We start from the raw sequence: 15,319 nt of genomic DNA, 5'->3' as shown, positions 1-15,319 counted from the left end.
AGAGTAGTAAATTTTCTATGCAAGTAGATCATCAAAAGAATGCTTTAGGTACTGGTTATATGGTTGAATTCATTCATGATGCTACTGAAAATTATTATGAGAGAGGATCATATGCTTCTACATATTGCAATAATATCAAGTTTCCTCACGATGTGCTTAAAATCTTGAAGTTATGCTTGTTCTGCCTTCCTATGCTAATTGATTATTGTTCCCATAAGTTGTTTGATCACAAAATCCCTATGCATAGGAAGTGGGTTAGACTTAAATGTGCTAGTAATATTCTTCATGATGCTCTCTTTATGTTTCAATTCTTATCTTTTATGTGAGCATCATTGAAATCATCATGCCTAGCTAGAAAGGCATTAAAGGAAATCACTTGTTGGGAGGCAACCCAACTTTATTTTTGTTTCTTGCTTTTTGTTCCTGTTTAGTAATAAACAATTCATCTAGCCTCTGTTTAGATGTGCTTTTATGTTTTTATTAGTGTTTGTGCCAAGTAGAGCCTTTGGGAAGACTTGGGTGAAGTCTATATGATCTTGCTGTAAAAAAACAGAAACTTTAGCGCTCACGAGAATAGCTGCCATTTTTTACTGGAGAGTGATTTTAGGTTGATTCTTTTTGCAGATGTTTAATAGACAAATTCCTCAGGTCCACCAATTTATTTCATAATTTTTGGGGTTCCATAAGTATACGTTTGATACAGATTACTACAGACTGTTCTACAAACTTGTGCACTTGCAGGCCCAACAACGTCTACAAGAAGAAGGTTGTGTAGTAGACATCAGCCGGCCACCCTCGTGGCCTCCTCGGCTGCTTCTTGACGTCCACTCCAAGTCTCCTCGATTGCGGTTGTTCCAAAAAGATCGCTCCTGAAGGTTTCATTCCATTTGGACTCCGTTTGATATTCCTTTCCTTCGATATACTGAAATAGGCAAAAAAAATAGCAATTTGGGTTGGGCCTCCGGTTAGTTGGTTAGTCCCAAAAATGATATAAAAGTGTATAGTAAAGCCCATAAACATCCAAAACAGGTAATATAATAGCATGGAACAATAAAAAATTATAGATATGTTGGAGACGTATCAAGCATCCCCAAGCTTAATTCCTGCTCGTCCCCGAGTAGGTAAATGATAAAAACAGAATTTTTGATGTGGAATGCTACCTAGCATATTTCTCAATGTAATTTTCTTTATTGTGGCATGAATGTTCATATCCAAATAATTCAAAATAATAATTCATCTTGACATAAGAATAGTAATACTTCAAGCATACTAACAAGTAATCATGCCTTATCAAAATAACATAGCCAAAGAAAGCTTATCCCTACAAAATCATATAGTTAGGCTATGCTTCATTTTCATCACACAAAATACTCCCATCATACACAACCCCGGTTTCAGCCAAGCAATTGGTTCATACTTTTTAACGCACTTCAGCTTTTTTAACTCTCACGCAATACATGAGCGTAAGACATGGATATAGCACTATGGGTGGAATAGAATATAATGATGGAGGTTGTGTGGAGAAGACAAAAAAAGTCTCACATTGACGAGGCTAATCAACGGGCTATGGAGATGCCCATCAATTGATGTCAACATGAGGAGTAGGGATTGCCATACAACGGATGCACTAGAGCTATAAATGTATGAAAGCTCAAAAAAACAAACTAAGTGGGTGGGCATCCAACTTGCTTGCTCACGAAGACCTAGGGAATTTTGAGGAAGCCCATCATTGGAATATACAAGCCAAGTTCTATAATGAAAAATTCCCACTAGTATAGGAAAGTGATAACATAAAAGACTTTCTATCATGAAGATCATGGTGCTACTTTTAAGCACAAGTGTGGAAAAAGGATAGTAACATCGTCCCTTCTCTCTTTTTCTCTCATTTTTTTTATTTTGGTGGGCTTCTTTGCCCTCTTTTATTTTTATTTGGGCTTCTTTGGCCTCTTTTATTTTTCATAAAGTCCGAAGTCTCATTCTGACTTGTGGGAGAACCATAGTCTCCATCATCCTTTCCGCACTTGGGACAATGCTCTAATAATGAAGATCATCACACTTTTATTGATTTACAACTCAACAATTACAACTCAATACTTAGAACAAAATATGACTCTATATGAATGCCTCTGGCGGTATACCGGGATATGCAATGAATCAAGATTGACATGTATGAAAAACTTATGAAGGTGGCCTTGCCACAAATACGATGTCAACTACATGATCATGCAAAAGCAATATGACAATGATGGAGCATGTCATAATAAACAGAACAGTGGAAAGTTGCATGGCCATATATCTCCGAATGGCTATGGAAATGCCATAATAGGTAGGTATGGTGGCTGTTTTGAGGAAGATATAAGGAGGTTTATGTGTGATAGAGTGTATCATATCACGGGGTTTGGATGCACCGACGAAGTTTGCACCAACTCTCAAGGTGAGAAAGGGCAATGCACGGTACCGTAGAGGCTAGCAATGATGGAAGGGTAAGAGTGTGTATAATCCATGGACTCACATTAGTCATAAAGAACTCATATACTTATTGCAAAAGTTTATTAGGCCTCGAAGCAAAGTACTACTACGCATGCTCCTAGGGGAAGGGTTGGTAGGAGTTAACCATCGCGCGATCCCGACCTCCACACATAAGGAAGGCAATCAAAAGCGCATCCCATGTAACAAATTTGTCACATAACTTTTACCATACGTGCATGCTACGGGACTTGCCAACTTTAACACAAGTATTTCTCAGTTTCATAATTACCCAACTAGCATGACTCTAACATTACCACCTTTATATCTCAAAACAATTATCGAGCATCAAATTGATCATAATGTTTAATGCACTCCATATGATAGTTTTTATTATACCCAACTTGGATGCTCATCATATTAGGACAAATTTTATAACCAAAGAAAATACCATGCTGTTATAAAAGACTCTCAAAATAATATAAGTGAAGCATGAGAGATCAATAATTTCTACAAAATAAAACCACAACCGTGCTCTAAAAGATTTAAGTGAAGCACATAGAGCAAAACTGTCTAGCTCAAAAGATATAAGTGAAGCACATAGACTATTCTAATAAATTCCGAATTATGTGTGTCTCTCCCAAAAAGGTGTGTACATCAAGGATGATTGTGCTAAAATAAAAATCAAAGACTCATATCATACAAGACGCTCCAAGCAAAACACATATCATGTGGTGAATAAAAATATAGCCCCAAGTAAAGTTACCGATAGACAAAGACGAAAGAGGGGTTGCCTTCCGGGGCATCCTCAAGCTTATGCTTTTGGTTGTCCTTGAATATCTTGGGGTGCCATGTGCATCCCCAAGCTTAGGCTCTTGCCACTCCTTATTCCATAGTCCATCAAATCTTTACCCAAAACTTGAAAACTTCACAACACAAAACTCAACAGGAAATCTCATGAGCTCCGTTAGTGCAAGAAAGAAAAACCACCACTTAAGGTACTGTAATGAACTCAATCTTTATTTATATTGGTGTTAAACCTACTGTGTTCCAACTTCTCTATGGTTCATACCCCCCGATACTAGCCATAGATTCATCAAAATAAGCAAACAACACACAAAAAACAGAATCTGTCAAAAACAGAACAGTCTGTAGCATTCTGTAACTTTCGAATACTTATGGAACTCTAAAAATCCTACCAAAATAGGAAGTCCTAGGAAATTTGTCTATTGATCTACTTCAAAACGAATCAACTCAAAAGCACGTTTGTGTGATTTATTAGATTTTTTATCGTGAGCGCATTTTTTTTGTTTTTTAGCAAGATCAAGTTAACTTTCACCCAAGATGATCCTATAGGTTCTACTTGGCGCAAACACTAATTAAAACATGATACCACATCTAAACAGAGGCTAGATGAATTATTTATTACTAAACAGTAACAAAAATCAAGGAACACAAATAAAATTGGGTTGCCTCCCAACAAGCGCTATCATTTAACGCCCCTAGCTAGGCATAAAAGTGAGGATAGATCTAAGTATTGCCATCTTTGATATTCAATTCTTCAATAGAGCACTTATAACCCTTAGGAGATTCTTCCTTTTTAGTAATGATTAAACTCCTAGTCAAGAAATCAAGAAATTCACTTCTAACAAAAGGTTCCTTGATGATAGTGGAAAAACTTGGTTGAACACTTATAGATTTGAGATCCGCATTTTCCTTAGAAGATTCACCCTTATTTTTAGGAACGTACATTAATTTGGAAAATTTGGTAGGAGGAGTTGGGGTGTTTTTCATGGATGAAAAGGCAGACCCTAAGTTAGTAATAATATCCTCAAGTTTACCGATTCTTGTAGAATCTTGATCTATTGTTTCATTAACTATAGGTTCCTTTTCTTTGAAATTTTTCAGAATAGTTCCAACCTTAGATCCATATTGGGTAATTTTGTTGTGGATCTTTTTATCCAAATTTTCAATTAACTCAACAGTGGCAATTTTATTTTCAATAATTTCAAGCCTTTGCATCACATGTTCTAGAGTTAAAATAGTTCCATTAACCAAAAGAGGTGGTGGTCCAAAGAAATCTAACATAGCATTATAAGCATCAAAAGTATGGCTACTCAAGAAATTCCCTCCGGTAATGGTACCAAGAATATATCTATTCCAAGGAGTAATGCCTACATAAAAATTGCGAAGAAGAACGGAAGTGGATTGCTTCCTACTAGATCTATTTTGAGCATTGCAAATTCTGTGCCAAGCATCTTTTAGATTTTCTCCCTCCCTTTGTTTAAAATTAAGAACTTCATGATCGGGAGTGCTGAGAATGATAGGAGGACTAGCCATAATGATGAAATAAACAAACTAACACACGAGCACACAAGAGACAAGAGAAAAAGAGGCGAACGAAAAAGAGAGGGCGAATAAAACAGCAAGGGTGAAGTGGGGGACAGGAAAACGAGAGGCAAATGGAAAATAATGTAACGCGAGGGAGATGAGTTTGTGATGGGTACTTGGTAGGTCTTGACTTGAGCGAAGACCTCCCCGGCAACGGCGCCAGAAATCCTTGTTGCTACCTCTTGAGCATGTGTTGGTTTTTCCCTTGAAGAGGAAAGGGTGATGCAGCAAAGTAGCATAAGTATTTCCCTTAATTTTTGAGAACCAAGGTATCAATCCAGTAGGAGGCACCATGCAAGTCCCTCGTACCTACACAAACAAACAAGAACCTCGCAACATACGCGATAAAGGGGTTGTCAATCCCTTCATGGCCACTTGCAAAAGTGATATCTGATAGAGATAATATGATAATATAAATATTTTTGGTATTTTTATGATATAGATTGAAAAGTAAAGATTGCAAAATAAAGTAGAATCATAAACTTATATGATGGAAAATAGACCCGGGGGCCATAGGTTTCCCTAGTGGCTTCTCTCAAGATAGCATAAGTATTACGGTGGGTGAACAAATTACTGTCGAGCAATTGATAGAAAAGTGCATAGTTATGAGAATATCTAGGCATGATCATCTTTATAGGCATCACGTCCGCAACAAGTAGACCGACTCCTGCCTGCATCTACTACTATTACTCCACACATCGACCGCTATCCAGTATACATCTAGAGTATTAAGTTCATAAGAACAGAGTAACGCATTAAACAATATGCCATGATGTAGATGGATAAACTCAAGCAATATGATATAAACCCCATCTTTTTATCCTCGATGGCAACAATACAATACGTGCCTTGCTGCCCCTGCTATCACTGGGAAAGGACACCGCAAGATTGAACCCAAAGCTAAGCACTTCTCCCATTGCAAGAAAGATCAATCTAGTAGGCCAAACCAAACTGATAATTCGAAGAGACTTGCAAAGATAACCAATCATACATAAAAAATTCAGAGAAGATTCAAATATTTATTATAGATAAACTTGATCATAAACCCACAATTCATCGGATCTTGACAAACACACCGCAAAAAGAGTTACATCAAATAGATCTCCAAGAAGATTGAGGAGAACTTTCTATTGAGATTCAAAGAGAGAGAAGAAGCCATCTAGCTAATAACTATGGACCCGAAGGTCTGTGGTAAACTACTCACACTTCATCGGAGAGGCCTTGGCAATGATGTAGAGGCCCTCCATGATCGATTTCCCCTCCGGCGGAGCGCCGGAAAAGGCCCCAAGATGGGATCTCATGGGTACAGAAGGTTGCGGCGGTGGAAAAAGTGTTTCGTGGTGCTCCTAGATGTTTTGAGGGTACATAGATATATATAGGCGAAGGAAGTCGGTCAGGGGAGCCACGAGGGGCCCACGAGGTAGGGGGCGCCCCCCCCCCCTAGTGCGCGTCGGCCACCCTCGTGGCCTCCTCAACTGCTTCTTGACGTCCACTCCAAGTCTCCTGAATTGTGTTTGTTCCAAAAATATCGCTCCCGAAGGTTTCATTCCGTTTGGACTCCGTTTGATATTCCTTTCCTTCAATATACTGAAATAGGCATAAAATAGCAATTTGGGTTGGGCCTCCGGTTAGTAGGTTAGTCCCAAAAATGGTATAAATGTGTATAGTAAGGCCCATAAACATCCAAAACGGGTAATATAATAGCATGGGACAATAAAAAATTATAGATACGTTGGAGACGTATCCGAGATCTATGGCGGGGAAGTTAAGATGCTTACTGGGTCCGCTGAGCAACGGAGAGGTGTCGCGTTTCTCTGGTCTCGTTCAGGTCGATGCAACGGTTGGAGTCGAGGAATTTGGCGAGGTCGGTGGCATTGTTCAGATGCGCAGATGCGTCGCGAGGTTGAAGACGAGAAGGCAGAGGGGGGAGAGTGAAAAGGAACCCTTGGCCCTTATTATCAGGCTAGAAGGATAAGTGACATGCGCGGGAATCGAGGAGACCAAAAAATGGATATGTGACGGCGCAGACGCCTCAATTTTTGGAGCATCGTTAAAAGAAAAGATTTATTAAGATTTAGGCTTTGCGTAATATTAATGACAGGTGACATCACGGCGGGTTACCAAAATCGTAGGAGGTGACGTCATGGCGGGTTATGAGATCTCACAAGAATAAAGGAAGAAGAATTTTTCTAAGTGTTGAAGATTGACATGAACAAGTTTAAATCAATCTGAGGCCTAATGTTGGGAATATGACTATTGGGTATGACCCGCCCAGGAGGGGCCGAGTTATACCAATGGCGGTTCATCAATACAAAGCCCATGAAGATGTTGAAGATGGCGGTTCATGAAGTAGACTTGCTAAGGGCCCAAAGCCCAAAGGCGACTTAAGGCCCGTAGGGGTTAACCGCCATATGTGTATGACTTATATTGCAAGGCAAGTATATTTAGTCACCGAGCCGGACACGTTGTTTATGAGCCGTCCGAGACTACGTGAGCCGTTGTCAACCTGTGTATATAAAGGGACGACCCGGCGACGATTCAGGGCAAGAAACAAGAGATCGAAAGCTAAGTCAAGCGGATTCGCTCCCTTGTAATTGAGACATAAGCAATACCACCTCAAACTGGATTAGGCCTTTACCTTCACTGCAAGGGGCCGAACCAGTATAAACTCCCTGTGTCCTTTGTCCTGTTTAACCCCTTTAAGGTAACCTGGTTGCGATGGCTCCACAACTAAGTCCTCACACTAGGACATCTGCCGTGACAATTCCACAACACATGCTCTTCCTTTGCTTCTTTAGGCGCCTGTTAATTTGTTATGAGTGATGTGTTGTGGCGACTAGGTATTGGTGCATGAAATTTTTTAAGTGGAAACCAAAAGTCCGAGTTTCTCGTTGTGTCTCTCCGGCCACTTGGATTGGCTTAAGGTATGATGTTTTAGCATAATGAGGGACTTTATATGAGCAAAAAGTTTGTCACAAATATTGGAGGTGCTTTTTGGCAATCCTCAGTCTTCGGTGTTGGTAGCGGGTGTTCTTGTGAGTGCTTCAAAGGAGAGAGAGCTAGCCGACTAAGGGGTGTAGCATCGTGTACGAGATGTCGGCCCAGAGATGTGACGACGACCATTCATTTATACTTTCTCGACAATCCTTTCTGTGTGAACCTGATGCTCGAAGAAAAATTCACTCGAACCGAGTTGTCTGAATGGATCAATTCAAAGAATTTAGGCTACACATGTTGTCTTTCGCATTTCACAGGCATATTTATTATGTATTTTTACATTAAATTTGGTCATTCCACTTCCATTTAACATTTGTAGCATGCTTAATGTATGTGCTCCAATGAAAGTGGAGCATGAGGGTGTCATGTATGATGTTTTGGTTGCGATGGCCTAGTTTTTTTCGTGTTTATGACTTCCTGTTGGACTTCACATTTAGAAATAAGAGATGGTTGTGTGTAGCGATCGATGTGGAGCACAGGGTTGACCCGCCTTTTCGGGGGTAAATGCTAAAAAATGTGCTCCAACGAGTATGAAACGACCTTAAAAGGTCGAAACTATAAACATGAAAGCTTAATTTAAAATCACCATCAATTTATATTGTTGTTTTTTCAATTTTATAGGTCATATGTTTTTAATATAGAAGTTAAATATGATTTTAAAGATTTAAAAAATACTCTCAATAAAGGGAAATCATGTTTATTTGCATAAAAAAGATTTACATACCAAACACAATTGATAATCACAGTCCCAATATCCGCATTTTTTGGGATTGCAAACCTCATAAGTAAAAAAATGTCAAAATCTTACTTTGAATAGGCACACTTTCTACTAATTAAAAGTTTGTTAGTAGTCCTTGTTTTAGAATATGTGCCACACGCACTTTTGTTAACCAATACTAGCTTGTGGGTACAGAGGTGATGACTGAGCCTTGCCCACCAGGTTTAAACTCTAGACTTGACGTCTTGTGTGTCTTGAAAATTAAAATTTGATTTACTCTACTATAATCACAATAAAGGAACGATATGTTTATTCACAAATGAAGTACTCTGAATACAAAATAACAATTTAAATTTGAGTGCACATATTTTATTCGATTTTTGAGTGTGAAATTATGACATGTTTTAAGTTTCGGAAAAGTTTTGAACTTAATTCTTGGGATAAAAAATCTTGCAAATGACATTAAAATATCTTAAATGTACACACTTTCTATTAATTCAAAGTTTGTTCAGAGTTGATTTGTACCAGCTTCTGGGTCCGAAAGGAACCATCATGATTGTGCCTTCAATCAAAACAAAAAGTTATAGTCATTTCTAGCCATTTTTGGTTAGTCAAGGCTCCACAACATCTCATAAGAAAAAAGGGTCAAATGCATTTTTGCCCTTTGTCCGAACCACCCCATGGGTTTTGCCTTTACTTTTCGACTCTACTCAGTTTTGACCTTAGATTTGTCTCCGTGGTCATCCAAGTGCCCTTTAACCGTTTGTATAATAATTTGAAAATTCATAACAAATTCATATGAACTCATAAAGATGCAAGTAAGATATCAAAATGTTAAGAAAAAACATTACCTTTATGTGCATGTAATTTCATTCAGTAAAACAGTATTGTTTAACCTACCCGAGGTTATTAATCTTATTAACATCATAAGCATAAAAAGGTATAAACAATACTTTCTCATGAATAAAAATAGGTGATATTTTCTAAACATTCTGATATCATATTTGCATGTTTCTGAGTTCATATGAACTTGATAGGAATTTTCAAAGTAATGATCAAAGTTGTTTGAAAATTCATAACAAATTCGTATGAACTCAAAAAATGCAAATAAGATATCAGAATGTCCAAAAAAAACATCACCTATATTTGCATGTGATTTTTGTGCATGAAAAAGTATTGCTTATACATTTTTCGGTTAATAGTGTTAATAACATTAATATCCTCGGGGAGTCTAAACAGTACTTTTTTCCTGAATGCAAATGACATGCACATAAAGGTAATGTTTTTCTGAACATTTTGATATCTTATTTGCATTTTTACGAGTTCCTATATACTCCATCCGTTCCTAAATGTAAGTCCTTTTAGAGATTCCACTACAAACTATATACGAATGTACGTAGACATATTTTAGAGTATACGTTCACTCATTTTGCTCCGTATGTAATCCATAGTGAAATCTCTAAAAAGACTTATATTTAAAAACGGAGGGAGTATTTGTTATGAATTTGTTAAAGTATTGGTTAAACGGTGAAATGGCACTCGGACGACCTTAGAGACAAATCTAAAGGCAAAACTCAAGTCAAAAAGTAAAGGCAAAACCCACGGGCTAACTCAACTAAAGGTAAAAATATATAATGTTCCGAGAAAACTCCACAACAAGGGGTCGGTGGCTTGTACTTCAGATGAGGATACATATCATGGATCGTGGATACGGATCAACTATAATATGCCGCCTCTGTACATATTTATTCACAGTTCATTGGTACATCATGGATACAGATCAAATATGTCGCCTCTCTACGTGCGTCGGCATGGGTGTTTCCAAATCCCAAAGACTAAAAGAAGTTCACATGGCGTGCACCGTGGAGAGCAAGTAGCACGCTCCTGTTTGACCACCAGTAAAATACTTCGTGCGTCGATAGCCACGGCGGGAGCAGAGCGCTGAGCCTGAGCACCACCAGTCGCCAGTCGCCGCTCCCCGCCGGCAAGTCCAGCTCCTGATCAAGACCTTGCTCCTGATCGCGCCATGGACGCCGGTTCCTCATCCTCGCCGCTGCACATCGTGGTCGTCCCGTGGCTCGCGTTCGGCCACCTGCTCCCGTACCTGGAGCTCTCCGAGCGGCTCGCCGAGCGCGGCCACCGGGTGTCCTACGTCTCCACGCCGCGCAACCTCGCCCGCCTCCCGACGCTGCGCTCCGCCGCGGCGCCGCGCGTGGACCTCGTCGCGCTCCCGCTCCCGCGCGTCGACGGCCTCCCCGACGGTGCCGAATCCACCAACGATGTGCCCGACGACAAGCGGGAGCTCCACTTCAAGGCCTTCGACGGCCTCGCCGCGCCCTTCGCGGCGTTCATGGCCGCCGCGTGCGCCGACGAGGCCACAAGGCCTCACTGGGTCATCGCCGACTGCTTCCACCACTGGGTCGCCGCCGCCGCCTTCGAGCACAAGGTTCGGCAGATCTGCGTGCGCTGTCGCCGCTTGGTTCCACTAATTCCATCCCATGTACTAGGACTATATCTCAAATCTTGCTCGATGCTCCATCGTTCACCAGGTCCCATGCGCGTTACTTCTCCCGACCGCGGCTTTGATCGCTACCGCGCACCGCGACCAGCCGGCGGAAGCGCGGGTTGTGACCCACACCCGCCCTCGTTACGAGGAGGAGGAGGTGGCACCAATTTACGACGACCATGGCGCGTCGGGCATGTCCATCGTCCAGCGCTTCTATTTGACGAAAGAGAAGTGTGCGCTGGCGGCCATCCGGAGCTGCGTCGAGTGGGAGCCCGAGTCCTTCCCGCTGGTGCCGACGGTCATCGGCCTGCCGGTCGTGCCCCTCGGCCTTCTACCGCCGTCACCGGACGGAGGCCGCCGTGCCGACGGCATCAACGGATCAGCAGAGCATGCCACCGTGCGCTGGCTGGACGCGCAGCCTGCAGGTTCGGTTGTGTACGTAGCGCTGGGGAGTGAAGTGCCGCTGCGTGTGGAGCAGGTGCACGAGCTTGCCCTCGGGCTGGAGCTCGCCGGGACACGCTTCCTCTGGGCTCTTAGGAAGCCCAGCGGCGCAGCAGTCCACGACGACGACGCCGACATGCTTCCTCCCGGCTTCCAAGAGCGCACTGGCGGCCAGGGGCTGGTGACCACGGGGTGGGTTCCTCAGATGAGCATCCTGGCGCACGCCGCCGTGGGCGGGTTCCTGACGCACTGCGGCCGGAACTCACTGATCGAGGGCCTCCTGTTCGGGCATCCGCTCGTCATGCTGCCCATCTTCGGGGACCAAGGGCCGAACGCGCGGCAGATGGAGGTGAAGAAGGTGGGGTTGCAGGTGGCGAGGAACGAGGACGACGGATCGTTCGACCGCCATGGCGTCGCGAGCGCGATCCGGGCTGTGATGGTTGACGGAGATGCCCGGAGGAGCTTCGTGGCAGGTGCAGCGAAAATGCAGGAGGTCGTAGCTAATACGGAGCGGCAGGAGAGGTACGTTGACGAGTTTGTTCATCGCCTTAGATCTTACACCGCCGAAGGCCATTTCAGTACAGCGCCTACCTCACTTTGAGCGAATGACAGGTGGGTCAGCAAGTTTGCCGCCCCGCATGTCAATGGCCGTAAATCAGCTAAGATAAAGTCGGCGAATCTCAGCCCCCTCGTTACCTGAGACTTCATGAGTATTGAATAATGAAGGGAATGGATTGTGTATTGTACTAAATATATTTTTCAAGATTTTGTGATAATATTACGAAGTATAAACATCACTAGGATCCATGATGTCCCTTTGGCGGCGACTATGTGTAAGGTGACTTGAATTTTTATGCCGATCAGTCATTTCTTTTTGAAAAATGTCCATTTTACTATCCTGAAGATTGGTGGTTCACATAACCCCCTGATGTTTATTTCGGTTCCCTCACCTCCTTCAGAGTATCTCCAGCCGTTGGCCCCTCAGGGGGCGCGTAAAATCACCATCTGGGGGCGAGCCGACGCGAACAAACGGCTTGGGGGCGAGTTGGTGCCCAGTCCCCGGCTCCAGGGCCGCCCTCAGACTCGTCTAATTTGAAAAAAAAACATTTGGCGAAGTTCGGTTAAAACACGACTAAAATTCGGCAAACATTGGCAAATATTAGACGCGGAGTACATATCAAATTTATCTAAAAAAAGAAATCGCTGAATGCGGAGTAGTCGCCGTCGTCGCTGCCATCCTCGCCGCCGTTGTCGGTGGCCTTCTCCTCCTTGACGCGGCCGTCCCTGCTGAACCCCTGCCCGGCGTCGCCATGGCGGACTGGTGGCGGCGGCGGTGCATCGCTGTCATCGAGGACGACGACGCCTCCTTTGTCGCGGCCCCGGCGGCGCCGCTCGAAGCGCTGCAGGGCGGCGCACTGGCGCTCCATCTCCATCTTCAGGTAGTCCTTGCGCGCCCATTTCAAGGCCGCCTCGTCGTCGAGCTCCACGTCGCCGTGCTCCGTCTTCACGGCGGGGAGCCCCGGCTCGGTTTTCACGGCCGCGAGCCCCGGCTCCGTCTTTGGCTTGACGAAGCGCGGTGGAGCCAACGAGGAGGCGCGTTGGCCGCCCTCGTTGATGATGATGCCGGCGCTGCGAGTGCGCCAGCCGAGCGGCGTCTCCGCCGCAGGCTCGGCCTTGACGCCGAGCAACGCCGGAGAGCCGGAGGAGTGGGAAGAAGAGCGCGAGGAGGAAGACGAGGAGGAGCCGAACCTCCTGGGCATCCATTGCCCGGTGCGTCGGCGATGGGCCGGGGCGGCCGCCGGAGGGTATGCCAGCGGCCGTTCGTTGCCACCCTCAAGGTACGCCAGCACGCCCTCGAGCGTGCGGCCGGGGGCGCCCCACCACACGCGGCGGCCCTCGTTGTTCTTCACGCTGCCGACCACCGGCGCCCCGTTGGTGGATGCCAGCCTCTGCTCCTGACGGCGCTCGAAGTACGCCGCCCACGCCGCGTGGTTGTCGGCGGCGTACCGGGGGAGGGCGCGCTGCTTGTTGATGAGGGAGGCACGCACGAGGTCGACCTTGGCGGCGAAGTAGGGGGACGCGCCTCGGCGTCGTGCAACGGGAACGGGCACTCCCCCGTTGTTGAGCCTCCACCCCGTTGGCCCGGCGCGCATGTCCGGCGGCACCGGGATGTTGGCCTCGAACAGGGGCCACGACTCCTGTTCGTGGAGCGAGCGGTGGCCGAAGCCGTTGGCCGCCGCCGCGTCGCTGGGGAAACGTGCGGCCATTGGGTGTCGGGGTGAGGGAAATGGAGGGAGAGGAAGGGCTCGGCGGCGGTGCACGGGAGAGGGAGAGCTCGGCGGCTAGGGAGGGTGTGGCCAGAGGCAAGGGAGGCCACCGGTTTATATAGCCGCGCCCGTGTGTATGCAAGGTGGGAGGGGAGGCGTCGCCGCGCCGCCCCGTGACGCGCCGCCCGTGATGAGGAATCAATGGCAAGGCTGACCGGCGGCGGCAGCGCTGTAGCCTTGGCATTGATTCCCGCGGGAACCGAGGCAATGAGGACGACGAATCGCCCGTCTCGCTGACTCGGCGGGCCCGCGGCTGTTTCGTGCCAAAACCACTCGCCCCGACGACCCCGGGCGCCCCCAGCGCGTCGGGTTCGGCCTGGGTTCGCCGGCGCTAATTTCGGCCCAAGCCGGCGAAAAAGGGCTCCTGGGGCGCGATTGGGCCGTTTTTTGGCACCGGCGCAAAAAAAACATCCGGGGAGGCCGTTCTGGGGGCGCGGCTGGAGATGCTCTCAACAATCCCAAACCGGTCAAAAATCGTCCCTAACTGGTTTGCACTGGCTGGTTGCTGACATGGACATGGTCAATGGTGGTATTTGACCAGTGGCCCCCCCTTGCGAGTGACCCATCAATGTCTCTCGGCGGCACCCTAGGGGGTTGTGGTGGCGCGGCTGACTGGAGAGGGCGCGAACGACAGGGAGTTGCTACAGAAGGCCCGGATGTAGCAACGGCGATAGCGCTGCAGCGACACATGTGGCACAGGGAGGCTAGGTGCGGCCAGATCCGAGGGTGGCGACCTGATTTGTTCTGGTTCCGGGCCGATCTGGTTTGGTTTCGGCCGGATCTGGAGTTTGGCGGTGATGTGAAGACGGTACAACGACAAGCTTTGTGGCGGCGGCGTGACTAGTACCGTCGACCATTGGCGGAGCAACGTTGGGCATGAGGGGTTGTAGTCTCCCATCGACCAGAGGTGGCCAGCCATGAGCATGGAGGCGGCAGCAAGGGCCACTAGGGGAACAGGGCGACGACTTGGTGGCAGGGTCGATGGGCCAGCAGAGCAGGACGACGCTACGACAACAGGGCGCGAGCAGGCGAGCCGACGCACGTGCGGTCGACGCACAGCTGGCGTCTTGCGGGAGAAGGAAGAGGGAGAGGGGGAACTGAGGCGCAGGGGCGGTGGTTCTTCGCCGACGGCAGCCAGGGCCGCATGGCTGGGTGTTCCTGCGGGATCTGGCACGTCGAAGGCACTGCCCTATTTCTGGCGGCGACGAGACAGGAAATGGGAAGAGGAAGAGGCTTGGTGGTGTGTGGGCCTTGGGCTCCCGTGGTCAAATACCGTTGTTGACCATGTCCAAGTCAGCAACCAGCCAGTGCAAACCAGTTAGGAACGATTTTTGACCGGTTTGGTATTGTTGAGGGTGTTAAGAGAACCCAAATAAACATCAGGGGGTTATGTGAACCATCAAGTTTCTTCGGTTAGTAAAATAGACTTTTTTTTTCTTTTTCTTTTCAGTTCGATTATGATCCAATAGTGAC

General features: G+C 46.1%; 1 protein-coding gene across 1 annotated transcript; it reads left to right on the top strand.

Annotated features, from left to right (window-relative positions):
* The first annotated feature begins 10,457 nt into the window (after nucleotides 1-10,457).
* LOC119312406 (UDP-glycosyltransferase 91C1-like) lies at nucleotides 10,458-12,369 on the top strand. The gene is made up of 2 exons (XM_037588137.1): nucleotides 10,458-11,018; nucleotides 11,122-12,369. The coding sequence occupies exons 1-2, from the start codon at nucleotides 10,599-10,601 to the stop codon at nucleotides 12,118-12,120; spliced, it is 1,419 nt and encodes a 472-aa protein (XP_037444034.1). The 5' UTR covers nucleotides 10,458-10,598; the 3' UTR covers nucleotides 12,121-12,369.
* Nucleotides 12,370-15,319: the final 2,950 nt, after the last annotated feature.

Source organism: Triticum dicoccoides, chromosome 5B, assembly GCF_002162155.2.
Source record: "Triticum dicoccoides isolate Atlit2015 ecotype Zavitan chromosome 5B, WEW_v2.0, whole genome shotgun sequence".
Classification (NCBI taxonomy): domain Eukaryota; kingdom Viridiplantae; phylum Streptophyta; class Magnoliopsida; order Poales; family Poaceae; genus Triticum; species Triticum dicoccoides.
This window is presented reverse-complemented; position numbering and strand designations above follow the sequence as displayed.

What these genes read in the sequence shown, in the direction of transcription:
- LOC119312406 (XM_037588137.1), top strand. Translation starts at nt 10,599, where the DNA reads ATGGACGCCGGTTCCTCATCCTCGCCGCTGCACATCGTGGTCGTCCCG. An exon ending in CCGCCGCCTTCGAGCACAAG is followed by an intron (nt 11,019 to 11,121) that starts GTTCGGCAGATC and finishes ATCGTTCACCAG; the next exon opens with GTCCCATGCGCGTTACTTCT.